The following is a 16,948-nucleotide window of genomic DNA, read 5'->3' as shown; positions in this document are numbered from 1 at the left end:
GAGCTTCCGATACTCCCCGGGTGTCGGGTGCAAGTGCCGATACTTCCGATACTGGTCTTCTTTGCTGGTGCTGCCCTTTCCTGACCCCGTACAGCGTCAGGAGGTAGTGCGCGCACTATGACCTGACGCTGCACGCTGTCAGGTGACAGTGCAGCACCGGCCAGAGAAGGGCAGAGTGACTTCTGCTGGAGATATAGAGAAGCCGTTGCGCAGGAGAGGTTAGAGTTTTTTATTTTATTCTGATCTGAGGTCTGATGGGGGTATTACCTTAAGGGCTGATCTGAGGTCTGATGGCGGTATTACCTTAAGGGCTAATCTGAGGTCTGATGGGGTCTGACATAGAGGGCTGATGGGATTCTGACATGGAGGGCTGATATGGGGGTCTGATATAATGCCCTGATATTTATGGGTGTCTGATCTTAGGATCTGATATGAAGTCTGATAAAAAATATTTTTTTATTTTTTTCCTCCTCTAAAATCTGGAGTGCGTCTTATTATCGGGTGTGTCTTATAAAGCGAAAAATACAGTAAATAATTATTGAAAGTTTACTCCATAATTAAGTTCTGTCATTAAAACAAATAAAGAAACAAAACATCTTACCGCTGACTTTGCTCATTCCCAGGACAATATCTTCATAAACTGGTGATAAAAGAAAACATTAAATCACATACAACTGATTAGTTGTACAGATATATTCCACTTTACCATGAGATATAGAATTGGCTACAGATGAAAATAACCATAAACCATTAGTTAAAAAGTGTTGTATATCTACTGAAGGAGCATTTCTGTTTTAGTCAAGCATGAGATGAGTGTGACACAAAAAAGCCACGCATTAATCTTCCTCATTGCACAAAACGTGCCAGATTTGTTATTGGACTTTGTTTATACAGCAAAACCCTAATTGCTGTTTCAAGAAAAATGTTTAGTCAGGTAAATGTCAACCAAAAGCTGGATGGTTATTACAGTGATACAAAAACAGTTAAGATGAAAATTTTACACTAAGACAGAGATACATAAATGAATATTTTTATGGGAAGTGACATGATGTGAAATAGAGTTTTCTTTTTAGCCACAGTATCAATGAAATATTAAGGAGCATTTCTGAGATTTCAATATTGATGACCTATCCTAAAGTCAACCCTTGGCCAAGCATTGCAGCTCCTTCAAATAGCTGATCGGCAGAGGTGCCAGGAGCTGGATCCCTACTGATCAGAAAGTGATGACCTATCCTGAGGACAGGTAATCAATTTTTAATTTCTGGAAAATCCCTACTGTGTTCCAATCAATAGATATGTGCTATGCGCACTTCTACAAGCATTTTTTAAATTTATTTTTTAGTCTTTTTTTATTGCTGCCATTGCCCTATAGAGCAAGCAATAGAAAGTACTGGTGGCATGGGCAAGTAAAAGAAGAACTCATAGGCCTGAAAATATAGAGCATGAGGTCATCATTGAAGGGATTCACAGCTCAAAACCCCTGTGTTAGTAATAAACTGCTGTTCTGGAGGACTTTGCATGACTATGCATTACATGATTTGATTGGGAAACATGTTATACTACATGTGCGGGCACCTACATCCTTCCATGCTGCTCTCAGCTGATCCTCAGGAAAAGCAGGAGCCAGACCCATTACAATAAGCTACATACCAGTGAGGTCCTCAATTCAGGACAAACTATTGAAGCTCAAAATGACTCACTTCACCATCTTACATTTACGCTAGGTTCACACCTGAGCGTTTTACAGCGCGTTTCTACGCGCTGTAAAACGCTCAACTGGCAAAAACCAATGTTTCCCTATGGGCATGGTTCTCACCTGAGAACGTGCTGTAAGTGCTGCAATCAGTACGAACGTGCTGTAAGTGCTGCAATCAGTAACATACAGATATGCAGATGAAGAAAGACCGAGGAATACTTTGCTGAGCTATGTATTGAAAATGAATTACATTTAATCGCATATTAACCCTTCCTAACCCATGATTTACATGTACAGCGCTGGACAGGTCTTTAGAGGCAGTGCCTATGTGCCAATAGTTGATGGGTTTCTGCTGTTTCCAACAGCAGAAGCCCTGGGCTAATGTCTGTGATCTGCGATAACACCAATCACAGACATTTAAACTTTCAGATGCCATGGTCAATTATGACCATGGCCTCTGAGGTGGCTTTCCACAGAAAGAACTGCACTCCTGGGGCGCGAATGGCAACCCAGTAAAGAAAAAGTGGTCAAGGAGTCATACACACTGTTATGTTATCAATAAAAACAACAAAATCACCCCTCACACAGCTCCATAGACTTAACTATAAAATGTTATGGAGGTTAGAATATGGTGATGCAAAGAATATTGCTCTAATCTTACTGATCAGAAGAATGAAGATAATAGGACAGTTTTCATGTAATATCGTAAAAATAAAACTCATAAAACTATGGCGGAAGCACTATTTTTTTTCCAATTTTGCTTCATTTTAAAAAAAATTCCAGTTTCCCACTACATCGTATACAAATAATTGTACCATTAGAAAGTATAACTTGCCCCTCAAAAACAAGCCCTCATACAGCTACATTAAAGGAAGAAAAATAAAATAAAAATTATGGCTCCGGGAAGGCAGGGAGTGAAAAATAAAAACCCAAAAATGGAAAAAAATCACCTGGGGCTGAAAGGGTTAAACTCTTAATAGGCCTCTCTAGCCAACAACATTAGGGATTGCAGTACTCGGCAATTTGCTGTCATCTTTTTTACAGCAGGCAAAATTGCGCTGCCCTCAATGGAGGCACAATACATCTTATTTCTCAGCTGGATAACAGAGCTGGCACGGCCATATTTTTTATTTCTATGTCAGTGTGTATAATGATTAAGTGACTAAATGGTGTCCTTGCAGTAAGTTGTGTCCCTATGTGTTTGGGCATTTGGCCATAATCAATGTACAGTCTACAGACCAAGGTGAGTATTATACATGGTAGAATTAAGCAGTGCATCTCTGTCCTTTACCGTCAGGATAATTTAACATCCCTGCGCTCTATTCTTCTTCCGAGATATCTCATGCAGTAAAGAGAAATATGTGTTTACCTTTTCCAGAGAGTTCAAGAATAGATATATCTTGGCCTCTATCATCTTTCAATGTAGCCTTATATTCACCTTGATCTTTTTTAGTCAGCTGGAAATGTAATAGGAAAGAGATAAAGTTTTACATTGAAATAAAAAGTTATAGCAATTAATATTAGAGCAAGATGCTAAAGGAAAGCATGCAATTATTTATGTCAGGGGATATTACAGTGGTTTATTGCAAAGCAAAACCAGTATCTTCTGACCACTGGTGGCACACACTGCAGGTTCTTTTAATTTGGGTTTAATTTCTTTCAAAGACCCCCCCCCCCCCCCTCCCCTTCTCACACAGACACACACACACACACTTCATCATCATCTTTCATACAGTAGATACAATTTATATTTTCACATTATAATCTTGTTTCCCTTCTTGTTGCACATATTGCATTTTCTTATTTTCTTGTTTTTACATACATGTCATATGTGATTTTATTTCAGATGTAATCTGTTTTTCCACTCCTCATTATTTTCACAATTTCATTTTTGACAATTTTTTACATTTTTATTGCATCATATACACTTCACTTATTTACTCACATGATAATAATAATCTATTGATCATCATGTATTTTCACTATGGATTAATTTTTATACATTTATATGAATTTTAATATTTTTGCATATTTTTGGGGCATTATATTCTTTATTATGTATTATTATCATGATTATCTCATTTATTTTATTGCACTGTTATAATTGGATGTAGCGGTATATATCATGTGTATGTATGTATGTATATATCATGCATTTATACATATTACTGTTATTATAATTTTTGATGAATAATCATGTTTTTTCATAATTTTAATATTTCTGCCTCACTTTTATGGTAAATTATTTTTGTATACAAATGAATGTAGGTCCCAGTAAAGGCTAACCTCCGGCACTCCAGCTGTGGTAAAACTATGACTCCCAGCATGCTCTACTCATTTCTCTAAAGTTCGGAGAACAGCCAAGCAAGTGTACATCTTGGTAGTTGTGGATTTACCACAGCTGGAGTGCCGGAGGTTAGCCATCACTCTACACAGATAATTTATGTGATGTATACTGTGTTTTGATCAACAGATGGCACTGTTGGTCCCCCTGGGCTGTGCGCTACTGTCTGGTTACAAGTCCTTCTGGCCCTGTGTCTTGAGTCATGGCGCTCCCTGCAAGGCTGCAAGCTGTTACCCAACTAGAGCCCATACCTATACATATAACCAGAGCTTCAATTTACCTTGAAATCCATTTGCTTATCTCCTGTGTGAGCCTGCAACACACTGAGAGTATAATGGTGTCTGATCTTTCCTCACAAAACTACAATCCCCACAATCCCTAGCTTCCCTGCTGTGAGTTTGTGCTTGTTCATGAGTGTTGCTGTTTACTGATTGGCTGCCTGATATACAGTCCGGTCACGCCCCCTCTACTCAGAAATCACCAGCACACTGACGCGCCCTTTGTTTCACAAGACATTTAGCTAGAGAATTGGTAGCAACACACTGAGCATGCTCAACTTAAAGGCTTAGAACTACAGGTCACTGCCATGGTAAACACAGTGGGTAGCATAGGAAGAAAACTACTTTTATAACTACTGAACGGTAAATATGTGAAATTTACACTATATTAGGTAATTATTGACGATGAGTTATATTTATGGTAACCGGAATACCTCTTTAATTTCTGTGTTTTTACTCATGCAATTTAATAAAGTTGTATATAATTATGGTGTTTTTGACGTGGACTGGTTTCCTGATAGGTAATTGTCTGTATGTCGCAGCTATAGACAAGTCCTTTATTTGTTCAAATATATTTTTGGCCCATCTATAATTTACCATTCACAATTTGTGATACCACGATTGACATATGGAATTCACATCACATTTTTTTTTACCTATTGCTAATCCAAAAAAAAGCAGACTCTTTTTTATTAATCCCATGCAACTCCTTCAACTTAGTCCAAATATGGTCCAAATATTGGATATTTATTTTGTAACCTAATCTTGAACAAATCATGTAAGACCATACCCTAGGAATACGGAATATGCAAACTCCTTGCTGCAAATTTGGAGCATCCAGGGCTTCAGTTGGTATCTCTTCTTTATACCACTTAAATACTGTTTCCTTCTTTGTGTTTGCTACCTGTAAAAGCAAGGTTATTAATAATGAATCTTCTCAATTACAATTACATTAAATCACAGCAGTCATTCATTAATTTGTTGATATTTCTTATAGTTACAGGGATTTTCCAATAGTGGAAAATTTATGACATATCCTTAGGACATACTAAAGCATCAATCCTGCCAGACTGGTTGTTTATGGGCCCATCAGAGGAAATTTCGGGGCCAACTCCTATATCACCAATAATGTCTAATTTGTTTTGAAAGAAACAAATAGACCCTACTGGAAAGTAATTATCTCTAAAGGCAGCCTCAAATAGTTCTCTTCTCATGGAGCTTTGGGGCTCACAATTGCATCAGAGCCTGGGTCCACAGTGGGATTCTCTGGTATTCTAGTGGGCTAGGCCAACCCTGGGCATCAATATCTGATCAGTGCTGACTCTAGCGCGTACGCTAATAAGCTGATTTAAGAGGTGACAGCACTCCGGTGAGAGCCATGGCCACTTCCTAAACCTGTGATGTTACTTTTTTTTTTTTTTTTTATCAAATGGCCCATTTACAGCTTAGTCTTATTCAAGTGAATGAGCCTTTGCTGCAATACCAATCACAGCCACTACACAATATGCACTGTAATTAGGATGCTGTGGAGGCTGCAACCCTCACAGCAGATCAGTGGGGTTGCTGGGAGTTAAACCCCCACCGGGCAGTTATTGATAACCTCTCTTGAGGATAGTTTATCAATTTTAAACTCCAAGAACACCCCGTTAAAGGAACATTGATCTAGAACGTAAAATGTAGTCAGATGGATAATATTTTCATGTAGATCATACTGAGCCTATTGCAGTAAACCTTTGCAAGAGAATGGCCAAAGAAAGTATTGAAACCCATGTAGGGTCTCAATTTGGCAATAATTGAAAATAACAAGGGTTGTCCAGCAGTATAATTTTTTGGGGCTCACAGTGTCCTAAAAATATAAATAAACCATACTTACCTATTAGGTGTTGCTGTTGTTCTGAAGCTGCTTTAGTCCCTGCTGCTCTCCACTTCCTGGACCCAGAAGGTTACTCAGGAAATGCCAGACAAAGCCCACATAGTCAATTACTGGCCATAGCAGTTAAAGTGATTGACTGCATGAGTCTTTCCTAACATTTTTTAACATGTCCTGCTAGGACCAGAAGAGCAGCAGAGACAAGAGCAGTGCTGGAACAGCAGTGGCAGGGGATCGATGAAGGCCAGTATGGCTTACTGTCTATTTTCAACACACTGTGAGCCATATATAAAAAGTAATAAGTGGAGGTTTTCCATGAGAGACTGGATAAAAAAATTTAGAATTTGCTGTAGAAAAGGTAAGACTTGTGTATATTAGTTATATCTACCTTGAAGGCTTCTGTATGTGTAGAGTGTAGAAGAATGTAAAATATAAAATTAATAAGAATGCAAAATATTTAATGGTATAAAAGAGAATAGGTATGCATAGAATGAAAAGCCTCTTTCACACGGTCAGTAGTTGGTCAGTATTTTTGCATCAGTATTTGTAAGCCAAAACCATGAGTGGGTCCAAAACACAGAAGAGGCACAAAAATTTCTATTATACGTATTCTCTCTAGGTTCCACTGACCAAATACTGATGCAAAATACTGACCAAATACTGACCGTGTGAAACAGGACCAAGGGATACTGGAATGAATAGCAAGACGTAAGTTAATTGGACAAGTGAGCTACTGTGACGGTTGATTAAGGCAAATTGAAAAAGATTTAACTAGTAATAAAATCTACTAGATGATGTAAGGAAAATAATGAAATATGTTTCAATAAGTGTGCCAATATGGAGGGGTATTGTGAGAGTACATTAAACATTTTTTCCAACATTTTAATACTGATGACCTATTCCTAGGATAGGTCATCAGTATCTGACACCTAATACCCTTGCAGATCAGCTGTTTGAGAAGGCACCAGCACTCCTGTGAGCACTGTGGCCTTCTCGCACCTTACCAAGCACAGCACCGTACATTGTATGGTGGCTGTGCTTGGTATTGCAGCTCAGACCCATACACTTCTATGGGGCTCAGCTGCTCCTAGGCCACGTGACCGATGAATATGTCGTCACTCTGCCTAGGAAAACTAGAGAGAAGGCCTCTGTGCTCACAGGAGCACCGCTGCCTTCTCAAACATCTGATTGTCGGGGTGTCGGACCCCAACGATACCCCCACGAGGATAGGTCATCAGTATTAAAATGTCGTAAAACCCCTTTAAATATTAACTATAATAGAAGAACTGTATTGTTTGCATTATTTCAAAAGTAGCTATGATTAACATTACTGTGTGCTCGTTGAAGAAGCTTAGAGATACAATTTCCCTGGTAGAAAATAATTTAATGGATACAGACCTTGCAAACAAGCAATACTTCACATTCCTCTGTGACCTCCCAATACAAATATTCCAGAAAATGAGGACCTGTGGATTATACAAATATATCTAATGAAGACTAGTGTTGATCACGAATATTCGAATTTCGAATTTTTATCGCGAATATAGGTACTTCGAAAATTCGCGAATATTTCGAATATAGTTATATATATTCGGAATTTCGAATATTCGATTTTTTTCCCGATTTGATTTTTTCCTATTTTTATTTTTTTTTTTAAATCAGTACACATGATCCCTTCCTGCTTCTAGCTTGTGGGCCAATAAGAAGGCTGCAATATACTTGACTTTAGGAGTAGTGATGAGCGGCAGGGGTCATATTCGAAAATGCGCGATTTTTTTTTCTTGAAAAAAATCGGCAAGGTAATGATTGTGTAATATGCGAATTTTCGTAATTCAAATTTTCGGATTCGAATTTTTATTGCGAATTTTTCAACTTTTAGACAAAGAAGATTATAGCACTATATTAGCTAAATTGCTCTATATTCGTTTTTTTCGAATATTCGCTATATTAGTGCTATATTCTTGTTTTAGAATATTACAAATATTCGAAAAACGAAGTTATAGCAATATAGTGAATATTCGGAAAAAACGAATATAGAGCAATTTAGCTAATATAGTGCTATAATCTTCTTTGTCTAATAGTTGTAATTTTTTTCTCATCTGAAGTTCAGATTGGAAAAAAATTACAACTATAAAAAAAAGATTATAGCACTATATTAGCTAAATTGCTCTATATTCGTTTTTTCGAATATTCGCTATATTGCTATAATTACGAATATTCGAAAAAACTGTTATAGCAATATAGCGAATATTCGAAAAATCGAATATAGAGCAATTTAGCTAATATAGTGCTATAATCTTCTTTGTCTAATAGTTGTAAGTTAAAAAAATTCGCAATAAAAATTCGAATCCGAAAATTCGAAATTATGAAAATTCGCATATTACACAATCATTACTTTGCCGATTTTTTTGCAAGAAAAAAAATCGCGAATTTTCTAATTTTCGAATATTCGACGAATATTCTAAAAAATATTCGCGAAATATCGCGAATTCGAATATGACCCCTGCCGCTCATCACTAATGAAGACACATTCACATATATCCTAAGGATACATTGCATCAATTGTATTCTACAATTAGTGATAAGAGCTGAGGGAATAATCTTGAGAAATACATCATTACAGTGTAGATAGCAATAGTGACCGCTGAGTACTGCAAATAAAGACTTACTGTATACTCAATGTGAGAATAAAGAAGTCATGCATGATGAAAGAGATTTAATTTTAAATGAAAGATAAAACTTTTCTCTAAGGACATCAGCATAATATGAAATAGAAATAATCATTCTCTAGTAAATAAAAGTATGTTATGTACCCTTTTTCAGAAAAGTCTGTTTCTTATGAAAATAAATGCACAATAGTTATTGTTTGCTTTATGTTTTTCTCGGTGTGCATATAGTTTACATAGTATTACACATACTAAGGTAAATTAAGGTAAAGTATCCTATCACCTGGGGCACTGATTCAGCATGCCCTTCTCTCTGTAACTTATCTCTCACACACACATATCACTATATACACTACTCAACAGTGAAATTGCATCACCAAGACTGAAAAGTCATAGCATTATGGAAGTCACTGCATCGATAGACATGTTAATGATATGCACAAGATCAAAAAATGGAAACAACATTTTCAAAACAACCTAATTTATTCAGTACTGAGTAAGAACGTCATGTACAGAATTACATGCACTTACACGCCTTGGTATGCTACCAATGAGGTTATTTACAGTTGTCTGAGGAATGTTCTTCCATGCTAAATGCACTTGGGCACACAAATCATCAAGATGCGCAACTGCCAGCTCCCTTTGCAATTGTCAACCAATGACATCCCAGATGTACTCGATGGAGACCAGTCCTGAAATGTTGCAGACCATGGTAGCACATTTTGGCCATGCAAGCTGCTCAGAGTAGCACAAGCAACATGTGACCTGGTGAAAAATAGCTCTTAGGACACTTTGGAAAAACGGCCATACCACTGGCTCCAAATCAATGTAACACCTGAGCTGTTAGTGTACCTGAAATGAAGACTAGAGAGATCTGACTACCATCATTTTGCCACCCCACACCATAATCCTGGGAATAGGACCTGAGTGAGGTTTTCTTTTGAAAGCATATTCATGGCATTGCCTAGTTCATCTCCAGACCAATTCCTGGCTATCACTGCATCTGACAAAAGTGGGATTCATCACTGAAGAGGATAGACCTCCATACCAGTCTCCATTGCCATCTTGCTGCGTATCATGATAGTCTATGAGAGCAGGGGCATGAAGATAATGGGATACTGGATGTCTGGCTCGTAGCCCTATGTTGTGCAAATGTCTTCTGAGGTATGGTGTAGACACTGTTTGCCGCCCTAGGCTTGGGATGTGATCTGCAATTTTACTTTCAGTACACTATGCCCCATTCATGTTATCAGACAATCCATCTGTGCAGAGGTTCTCCTCTGTGAATCTCTTGCTGTCATTCCAATTTTTGGTTGTTCTCCCAACCAATGAAACACACAACATTGAACAGTGCTGACATCTTGATCTAGGCATGTAGTAGTCTTCCAGAGTGATAAACCAAGGATTCTGTCCCCCTCAGCTATTAACAAGTGGGGAAACCTGGCAGGCTGATGAATTGTAAACATCCCACGATCATCCCACAGAACTTGATCCGATTTTTTAAGTTTCAAACAGCAAAAACCAACTTGATTTGCAAAACTTTATTCTTTGTCCTTTTTTGTGTTGCAATTGCAATGTTGAGGAGTGTGTGTATGTATATATACTAATTTATATAATAATAAAAAATTCCATGGCACTCACAATGTTGTGAATCAAGAGTATTGTTCTTTAATCACCAATGCAGCGTTTCAGTCCGCAAGCAGCACCAATAAGAGGACTGAAATGTCACATTGATGATTAAAGAACAATACTCTTGATTCACAACCTTGGGAGTGCCGTGGAATCTTTTATTATTATTTTCATTGGAATATTAAATTTATGGTTATGCCTATATAGGTCTATAAGTAAGTAGCAGATGAGTGCAATGTAGAGATATTATATCCATGGTATGGTACATGCTGAACTGAAAACTCCTCCTGGTAATGTATACTCTGAGGTTGTGCATGACACTGAGTCTTACTAAATTTCTCCCAGTATGTGGTGGAGGAGGGCCTCATCTTAGTGGGAGCCCCCCAGTAGATGGACTATTCTGACTCTTGTAACCCTTATTATAGCCCTACATATAGTGGTAGTGATCTTTGTGTCCAATAAAAATGGACCCATGCATAGTTCACTATTTGAGGTTAGTTTTTTTTTAGTATGAGAGCAGAGAAAGGGGTCAGTTGTTTTTCCTATGTGTAGTCTGTGTCAGTTATAGCAGTTGATTCCCATTAGGCCTCTTTCACACTACCATTTTTTTCCGTTTTGTGGGCCGTTTTTTGCGTTCCGTATACGGTCCGTATATGGAACCATTCATTTCAATGGGTCCGCGAAAAAACTGAATGTACTCCGTATGCATTCTGTTTCCGTGTTTTCGTATCTCTGTTCCATGCAAAGATAGAACATGTCCTATATTTGGCCGCAAATCACGTTCCGTGGCTCCATTAAAGTCAATGGGTCTGCAAAAAATGCATCCGTATGTCTTCCGTATCCATTCCGTTTTTTGTGGAACCATCTATTGAAAATGTTATGCCCAGCCCAATTTGTTCTATGTAATTACTGTATACTGTATATGCCATATGGAAAAACGGAACGGAAACACAATGGAAACACAACGGAAACAAAAAACGGAACAACGGATCCGTGAAAAATGGACCGCAAAACACTGAAATAGCCATACGGTAGTGTGAAAGAGTCCTTAAACTGAATGTATCTGAACTGCAATACTAGGCTCATTCCATGAGCTGACACATTACCGCTACTGGAAAAGCTGGAGATTTTTTTTTCTACTCCTTGACAACCCACTTATGCCAAAAGATTTTCATTGATAATGTTTTACAGCCACTAGCAAGGTAACATTTTGCACGGTAACAGCATCACATTAAAATGATCAACTATGTTATATTAAATATACGAAATGTGTGAATAATTATATCCTATAAAACGGCAAGCAAATAATTTTAAAAGGCTTGATACGATGAGATTGTAGAAAATACTTTCATCTGAGCTATTTGCAAAAGGAATGAATAGACACTACTTTTCCACTTTACGTTAAGTCTAATGGTGTGTGTTCAAATTCCATTTTAAATGATGAATTTCTGCAATTATTGAATACAAAATTTATAGGATAATTTTTTGCAATTTACTGCCAGCTGTACCATGGTAATGAACCTGCTTCTTTATAGCAGGTATAACATGGATAACAATTTAACCCTCACAACTCTTAAAGGAAGATTATTTGCTGCTCAGAATCCATTCATATTTTATTAAGATTTATAATACCGTGTGAATTTATTTGAAAATTAATTTTATAAATACAAACAGAAAGATGTATCCAGTTTTTTGGTTTAGGTGTGAATAGATTGAAAATTACAGCATTTGGTCTGAAATATGTATGTGTTGTGAAAAGTGGGTGAAGCTTTAAAGTTGCGCAGAGCATTAATTATTTATGAAGAACGCTAGTCCCAAGCTTGTGTTGATTACCTAATGTCGGGCTGAGCAAAATGGTGTGCGACCTGTTGGCAAACTTGGCAGACGTTATATGAGGGGAAAATGCTGGTACGCTGCTTACATGTTGCATTAACATTATGTTTGGCAGTGGTTTATCTTAAATATTAGTCCTTTGTGCCTTACTACACCATACCTTGTTTCCTGATATATTCCTTTCTCTGAAATTCAGCTTCAGCCAGTAGTGCCTTGAATGCTGCAAAAACAAGTAGTGACACAGTGTATCATAAAGACTGATTTTAGAATTAATACGTACTGTAGAAATTTGTAATATTTTTAGGAAAATAAATAAAATGAATAACCAATCGGAAATAGTTAAAGGTTATGCATACAAGACCATCAATAGAGACACTGAGATTTGAATTTGCTACACAATTGTATACAGTAAAAAATATATAGGGGGTCAGTTACTATACTGAAATCCGCCTAAATTAGGAGTAATTTAGGTGCAGATATGACTTTGCCAGGCTCCCTTGAGGTCTAAAATTGTGTGGTCGGGGAAGGGGATGGCCTGGCAGGCCTGTCTTATTTATAATTTTATACAATTGTTTTAGGCGTAGAAAATTGTCTAAATGTAAAACAGCTTGGAAGCTGACTTACATTTAGAACTAGTGCTGGATACACCGAAGTTATGTATAGACCGGCACCTCTTCATAACTTCTGCGGAACAACCACCAGCTATGGGCCTTTATTAAGACCGACGTCTTAAGTGCCGGTCTTGATAAATGTGCCCCATAGTATGAAATCTACAAGTTACTGTTCATTTGAGCAAAGTAAGTTTGTAAGAAAACAATGTGTTACTTTCATGCACTGCTCATTGTGGCATGAATATTTCAACTCAAAGACAATGAAGGGCAGAGTAGCTGCACACAGAGTGTTTTGGAGTAAGTTTTGAGGCAGATTTTCCTGCTGTTTTTTCAGCCAAAGCCAGAAGTAGATCCAGCAGGACGGAGAAGTCGAAAATGCTTCCTTTATATTTTAAATTCCTACCCATAGAATCCATAAATTGATAACATGTCAGAGAGTGTCAGATTTAGATAATAGCTAGGGACAACTTCATGTAAGTGCAAATCACTTACCATCTCCAATGAGAACTAATGAAGACTGGTTCTTGGCTTTGCCATCCTGGAGTTGTACTGTATAGGTACCCTCATTTTCTACTGTAAATCTGTCCATTACCATCTCAATAATGCCAGTAGATCTATCTAACTTTATACGATGGTTCTGCAAAAGGTGAAACATTAGAATTTATCTTCCAACCATATAGCGCAAAAAATATATTGCCAGGTAACTATCGTCATTCAATTTCCCTTAGAGTCTATCAATTGAGTTTACATGGTTGTACAGGATTCCAGAAAAAACACCATACATGTCCTTGGGTTGTGTCTGGTATTACAGCTCAGCTCCATTGAAATAAATGCGGCCTTGGGTTTGGCACAATTTTTGGAAGAAAAAAGCCACATTTTGGTAATACTGTACAATGCCTTTAAACAATGGGTATATAAGAATAAAGAGATGACACCTTTAAAAAAGGTGACAAGCATGCTCTCTGTTTCAAGTTATGTGAAAAAAAGGCAGGCACATTAGACGGAATCTGTCACCAGGGAATTCACTAAGAACCAGGCCTAATGCATTGTAAGGTTACTGAGATAAATGTAATGACTCATTTCACTTTATTTCACATATGCTAGCGAAAAAGAACTTTAAATCCATATGAAAATGAACAGTAAAGTGCACAGAGGGCAGATCCAATTCGCTCTGTGCACTCTTGTTCGTTCTCCTTTCTCTGCCAGCTCCTCCCTCTCCTTCTTGATTGACAGGGCCAGGCAAGGTGACTATGCAAGAACCTGGCCCTGTCAATCATGAAGGAGAGGGATAGCAAGAGTGGTTTTAGTCTGCCCTCTTAACTGTTCATTTGTATATGGATTAGATGTATTTTTTCTCCAAAATGAGACAACATATAATAGCGTGGCTGGCGTCCTTCATCCCCTAGACAACGAGCAGGTGGAACTGAGCATCGATGGCATTGAGTCGGCGCTCAGGTGCTTAGATCTGATGGACATGGGTCTAATTGATGGGTCACGTGATGTTGCCCGCGTCACGTGACCCATCAATTAGACCTATTTAAACAGGTAACCTGCTGGCCATAGGTTGCCTGTGATTGGTCTTATTACCTCACTAGTGTTCTCTGCATGTGTGACCTCGTTTGTTTGACTTCGGCTTGATTTGACCTTGACCTGGTGTTATCCCTTGTACTGATGCGATCTCTTGGATCCTGACCTCGGCTTGTATTGACATAGATTTTGTATTAACCCTTTGTGCCTGTGTTACCTCCTGGCTCTTGATATCGACTTCTAGTTGTTCTTGCTGTGGTACTTTCCCAGCCTGGGAAACTTTGCACTTCTAGGGGTCTTATTCATGATTTGTCAGGTCCGGAATGGAAGTCTATGAGGGATTACTTGAAGGAGAGTTTACAAAAAGATGTCTCCTATGGGGACGGGGTCTTTCTTTGTTGGAAAAAAGCATGGTCGAATAAGACCATGTATTGATTATAGAGAGTTAAATAAGATTACTGTTAAGAACCAGTACTCTGCCTCTAATCCCAGACCCGTTTAATCACGTTCTTGGAGCTCACTGGTTCACTAAACTTGATCTCAGGGGGGCCTTTAATATTATTCAAATTAATATCCCTGAGGGTCATTATGAATATTTGGTGATGCCGTTTGGTTTAAGTCAGGGATGCTCAACCTGCGGCCCTCCAGCTGTTGTAAAAATACAACTCCCACAATGCCCTGCTGTAGGTTGATAGCTGTAGGCTGTCCGAGAATGCTGGGAGTTGTAGTTTTGCAACAGCTGGAGGGCTGCAGGTTGAGTGTGCCTGGTTTAAGTAATGCTCAGACAGTTTTCAAAAATTTTGTCAATGACATTTTTAGGCAATTTATTGGAAAATTTGTGATTTTTTATTTTGATGATATTCTGATTTATTCATCTGACAGGGATTCTCACGTTATTCACACTAGACAGGTACTGAAGGTTCTCGAGAGAACCGATTATTCGCAAAAGGTGAGAAGTGTATATTTGGAGCTCAGGAAATTTCATTTTTGGGATATACAACGCTTTCTGGGGCTTTCTAATTATTACCAGAAGTTTATTAAAAATGTTTCTATTATTGCAAAGCCTCTCACTGACCTAACCAAGAAGGGTGCGGATCTAGTCAATTGGTTGCCTGAGGCCATAGAAGCATTTGAAACACTCAAGAGATGTTTTGTTAATGCCCCAGTGTTTGTTCAATTAGATCAAGAGAGGCCTTTTGTGGTTGAGGTTGATGCCTCTGAGGATGGAGTAGGGGCAGTACTATCCCAAGGGTCATCAACTCTCACAAACCTGAGGCCTTGTGCTTTCTTTTCTCGTAAGTTCTCTTCTACTGAGAGAAATGAAGATATTGGTAATCGAGAGTTGCTTGCTATTAAATGGGCATTTGAGGAATGGCGTAATTTTTTGGAGGGGGCTCAACATTGTGTGACGGTGCTTACTGATCATAAGAATATAATGTTTTTGGAACCTGCTAAACATTTGAATCCCAGACAGGCTAGATGGGCATTGTTCTTAACACGCTTTAACTTTTGCATTACTTTCAGGCCAGGAAGTAAAAATGTCAAAGTTGATGTCCTATCCCAGAGTTTTTGTGCCTTTCAGTCTCCTGATACTCCACCAGAACCTATTTTTCCGGCATGTATCAATGTGGCTGCGGTCTCTTCCAATTTGATGACAGAGATTACTGCGGGACAACACTTGGCTCCGTTACAATTCCCTAAAGATAATTTGTTTGTCCCTGGTCATTTGCGTCTCCGACTATTAGGTGAGTGCCACAATTCAGTTTTTAGTGGGCATCCTGGCATTAATGCCACCAAAGAACTAGTTTCGAGGTTTTACTGGTGGCCCACCTTGTCTAGAGATATCAAGTCATATGTGTCCTCTAGTGAGGTTTGTGCCAGGTCCAAGACTCCTAGGTTCCGTCCGGTCGGTGAGTTGCAACTGCTGCCTATCCCTAGTAGACCTTGGTCCCATATTTCCATGGATTTTATTAACGACCTACCGGTTTCAGAGGGTAAGTTGTTTGTGTGGGTAGTCGTTGGCAGCTTTAGCAAAATGGTTCATTTCATTCCTCTGTCAAAATTGCCCAATGCTTAAACTTTAGCTTCTCTTTTCATGGACCAGGTAATGCGTCTACACGGAATTCCGGAGAATGTGGTTTCAGATAGAGGTATTCAATTCGTCTAAAAATTTGGGAGGGTCTTTTGTCATAAATTTAATATTTCTCTGTCTTTTTCTTCAGCCTTTCATCCTGAAACCAACGGTCAAACTGAACGTTTAAACCAGTCTCTGGAACAGTATTTGAGGTGTTACGTCTCCGACAACCAACATCTTTGGGTAAAACATTTGTCCTTGGCTGAATTCGCCATTAATAATCAAGTGAACTCGTCTACTGGTATGTCTCCCTTCTTTTGTAATCTTGGATATCATTAGCGATTTAGCTCATTTTCACGGTCTTCCTCTCAGACTCCTGAAGCTGATTTGGTAGTTAAAGAACTGTGCACAGTCTGGGCC

At 38.3% G+C, this 16,948-nt stretch overlaps 1 protein-coding gene across 7 annotated transcripts in view; it reads right to left on the bottom strand.

The window, feature by feature from the left end:
* MYOM2 (myomesin 2) overlaps nucleotides 1-16,948 on the bottom strand; it is a 419,263-nt gene that overhangs the window by 256,615 nt on the left and 145,700 nt on the right. For all 7 annotated transcript variants that reach the window (XM_044289251.1, XM_044289247.1, XM_044289250.1 and 4 more), the window contains 6 exons: nucleotides 13,420-13,564; nucleotides 12,477-12,536; nucleotides 7,587-7,654; nucleotides 5,109-5,222; nucleotides 3,066-3,153; nucleotides 602-640 (listed from right to left, as the gene is read on the bottom strand). In XM_044289251.1, the coding sequence (XP_044145186.1) occupies nucleotides 602-640; nucleotides 3,066-3,153; nucleotides 5,109-5,222; nucleotides 7,587-7,654; nucleotides 12,477-12,536; nucleotides 13,420-13,564 (514 nt within the window). The remainder of the gene's footprint in view (nucleotides 1-601; nucleotides 641-3,065; nucleotides 3,154-5,108; nucleotides 5,223-7,586; nucleotides 7,655-12,476; nucleotides 12,537-13,419; nucleotides 13,565-16,948) is intronic.

The sequence above is a fragment of the Bufo gargarizans genome, chromosome 4 (assembly GCF_014858855.1).
Source record: "Bufo gargarizans isolate SCDJY-AF-19 chromosome 4, ASM1485885v1, whole genome shotgun sequence".
NCBI lineage: Eukaryota > Metazoa > Chordata > Amphibia > Anura > Bufonidae > Bufo > Bufo gargarizans.
This window is presented reverse-complemented; position numbering and strand designations above follow the sequence as displayed.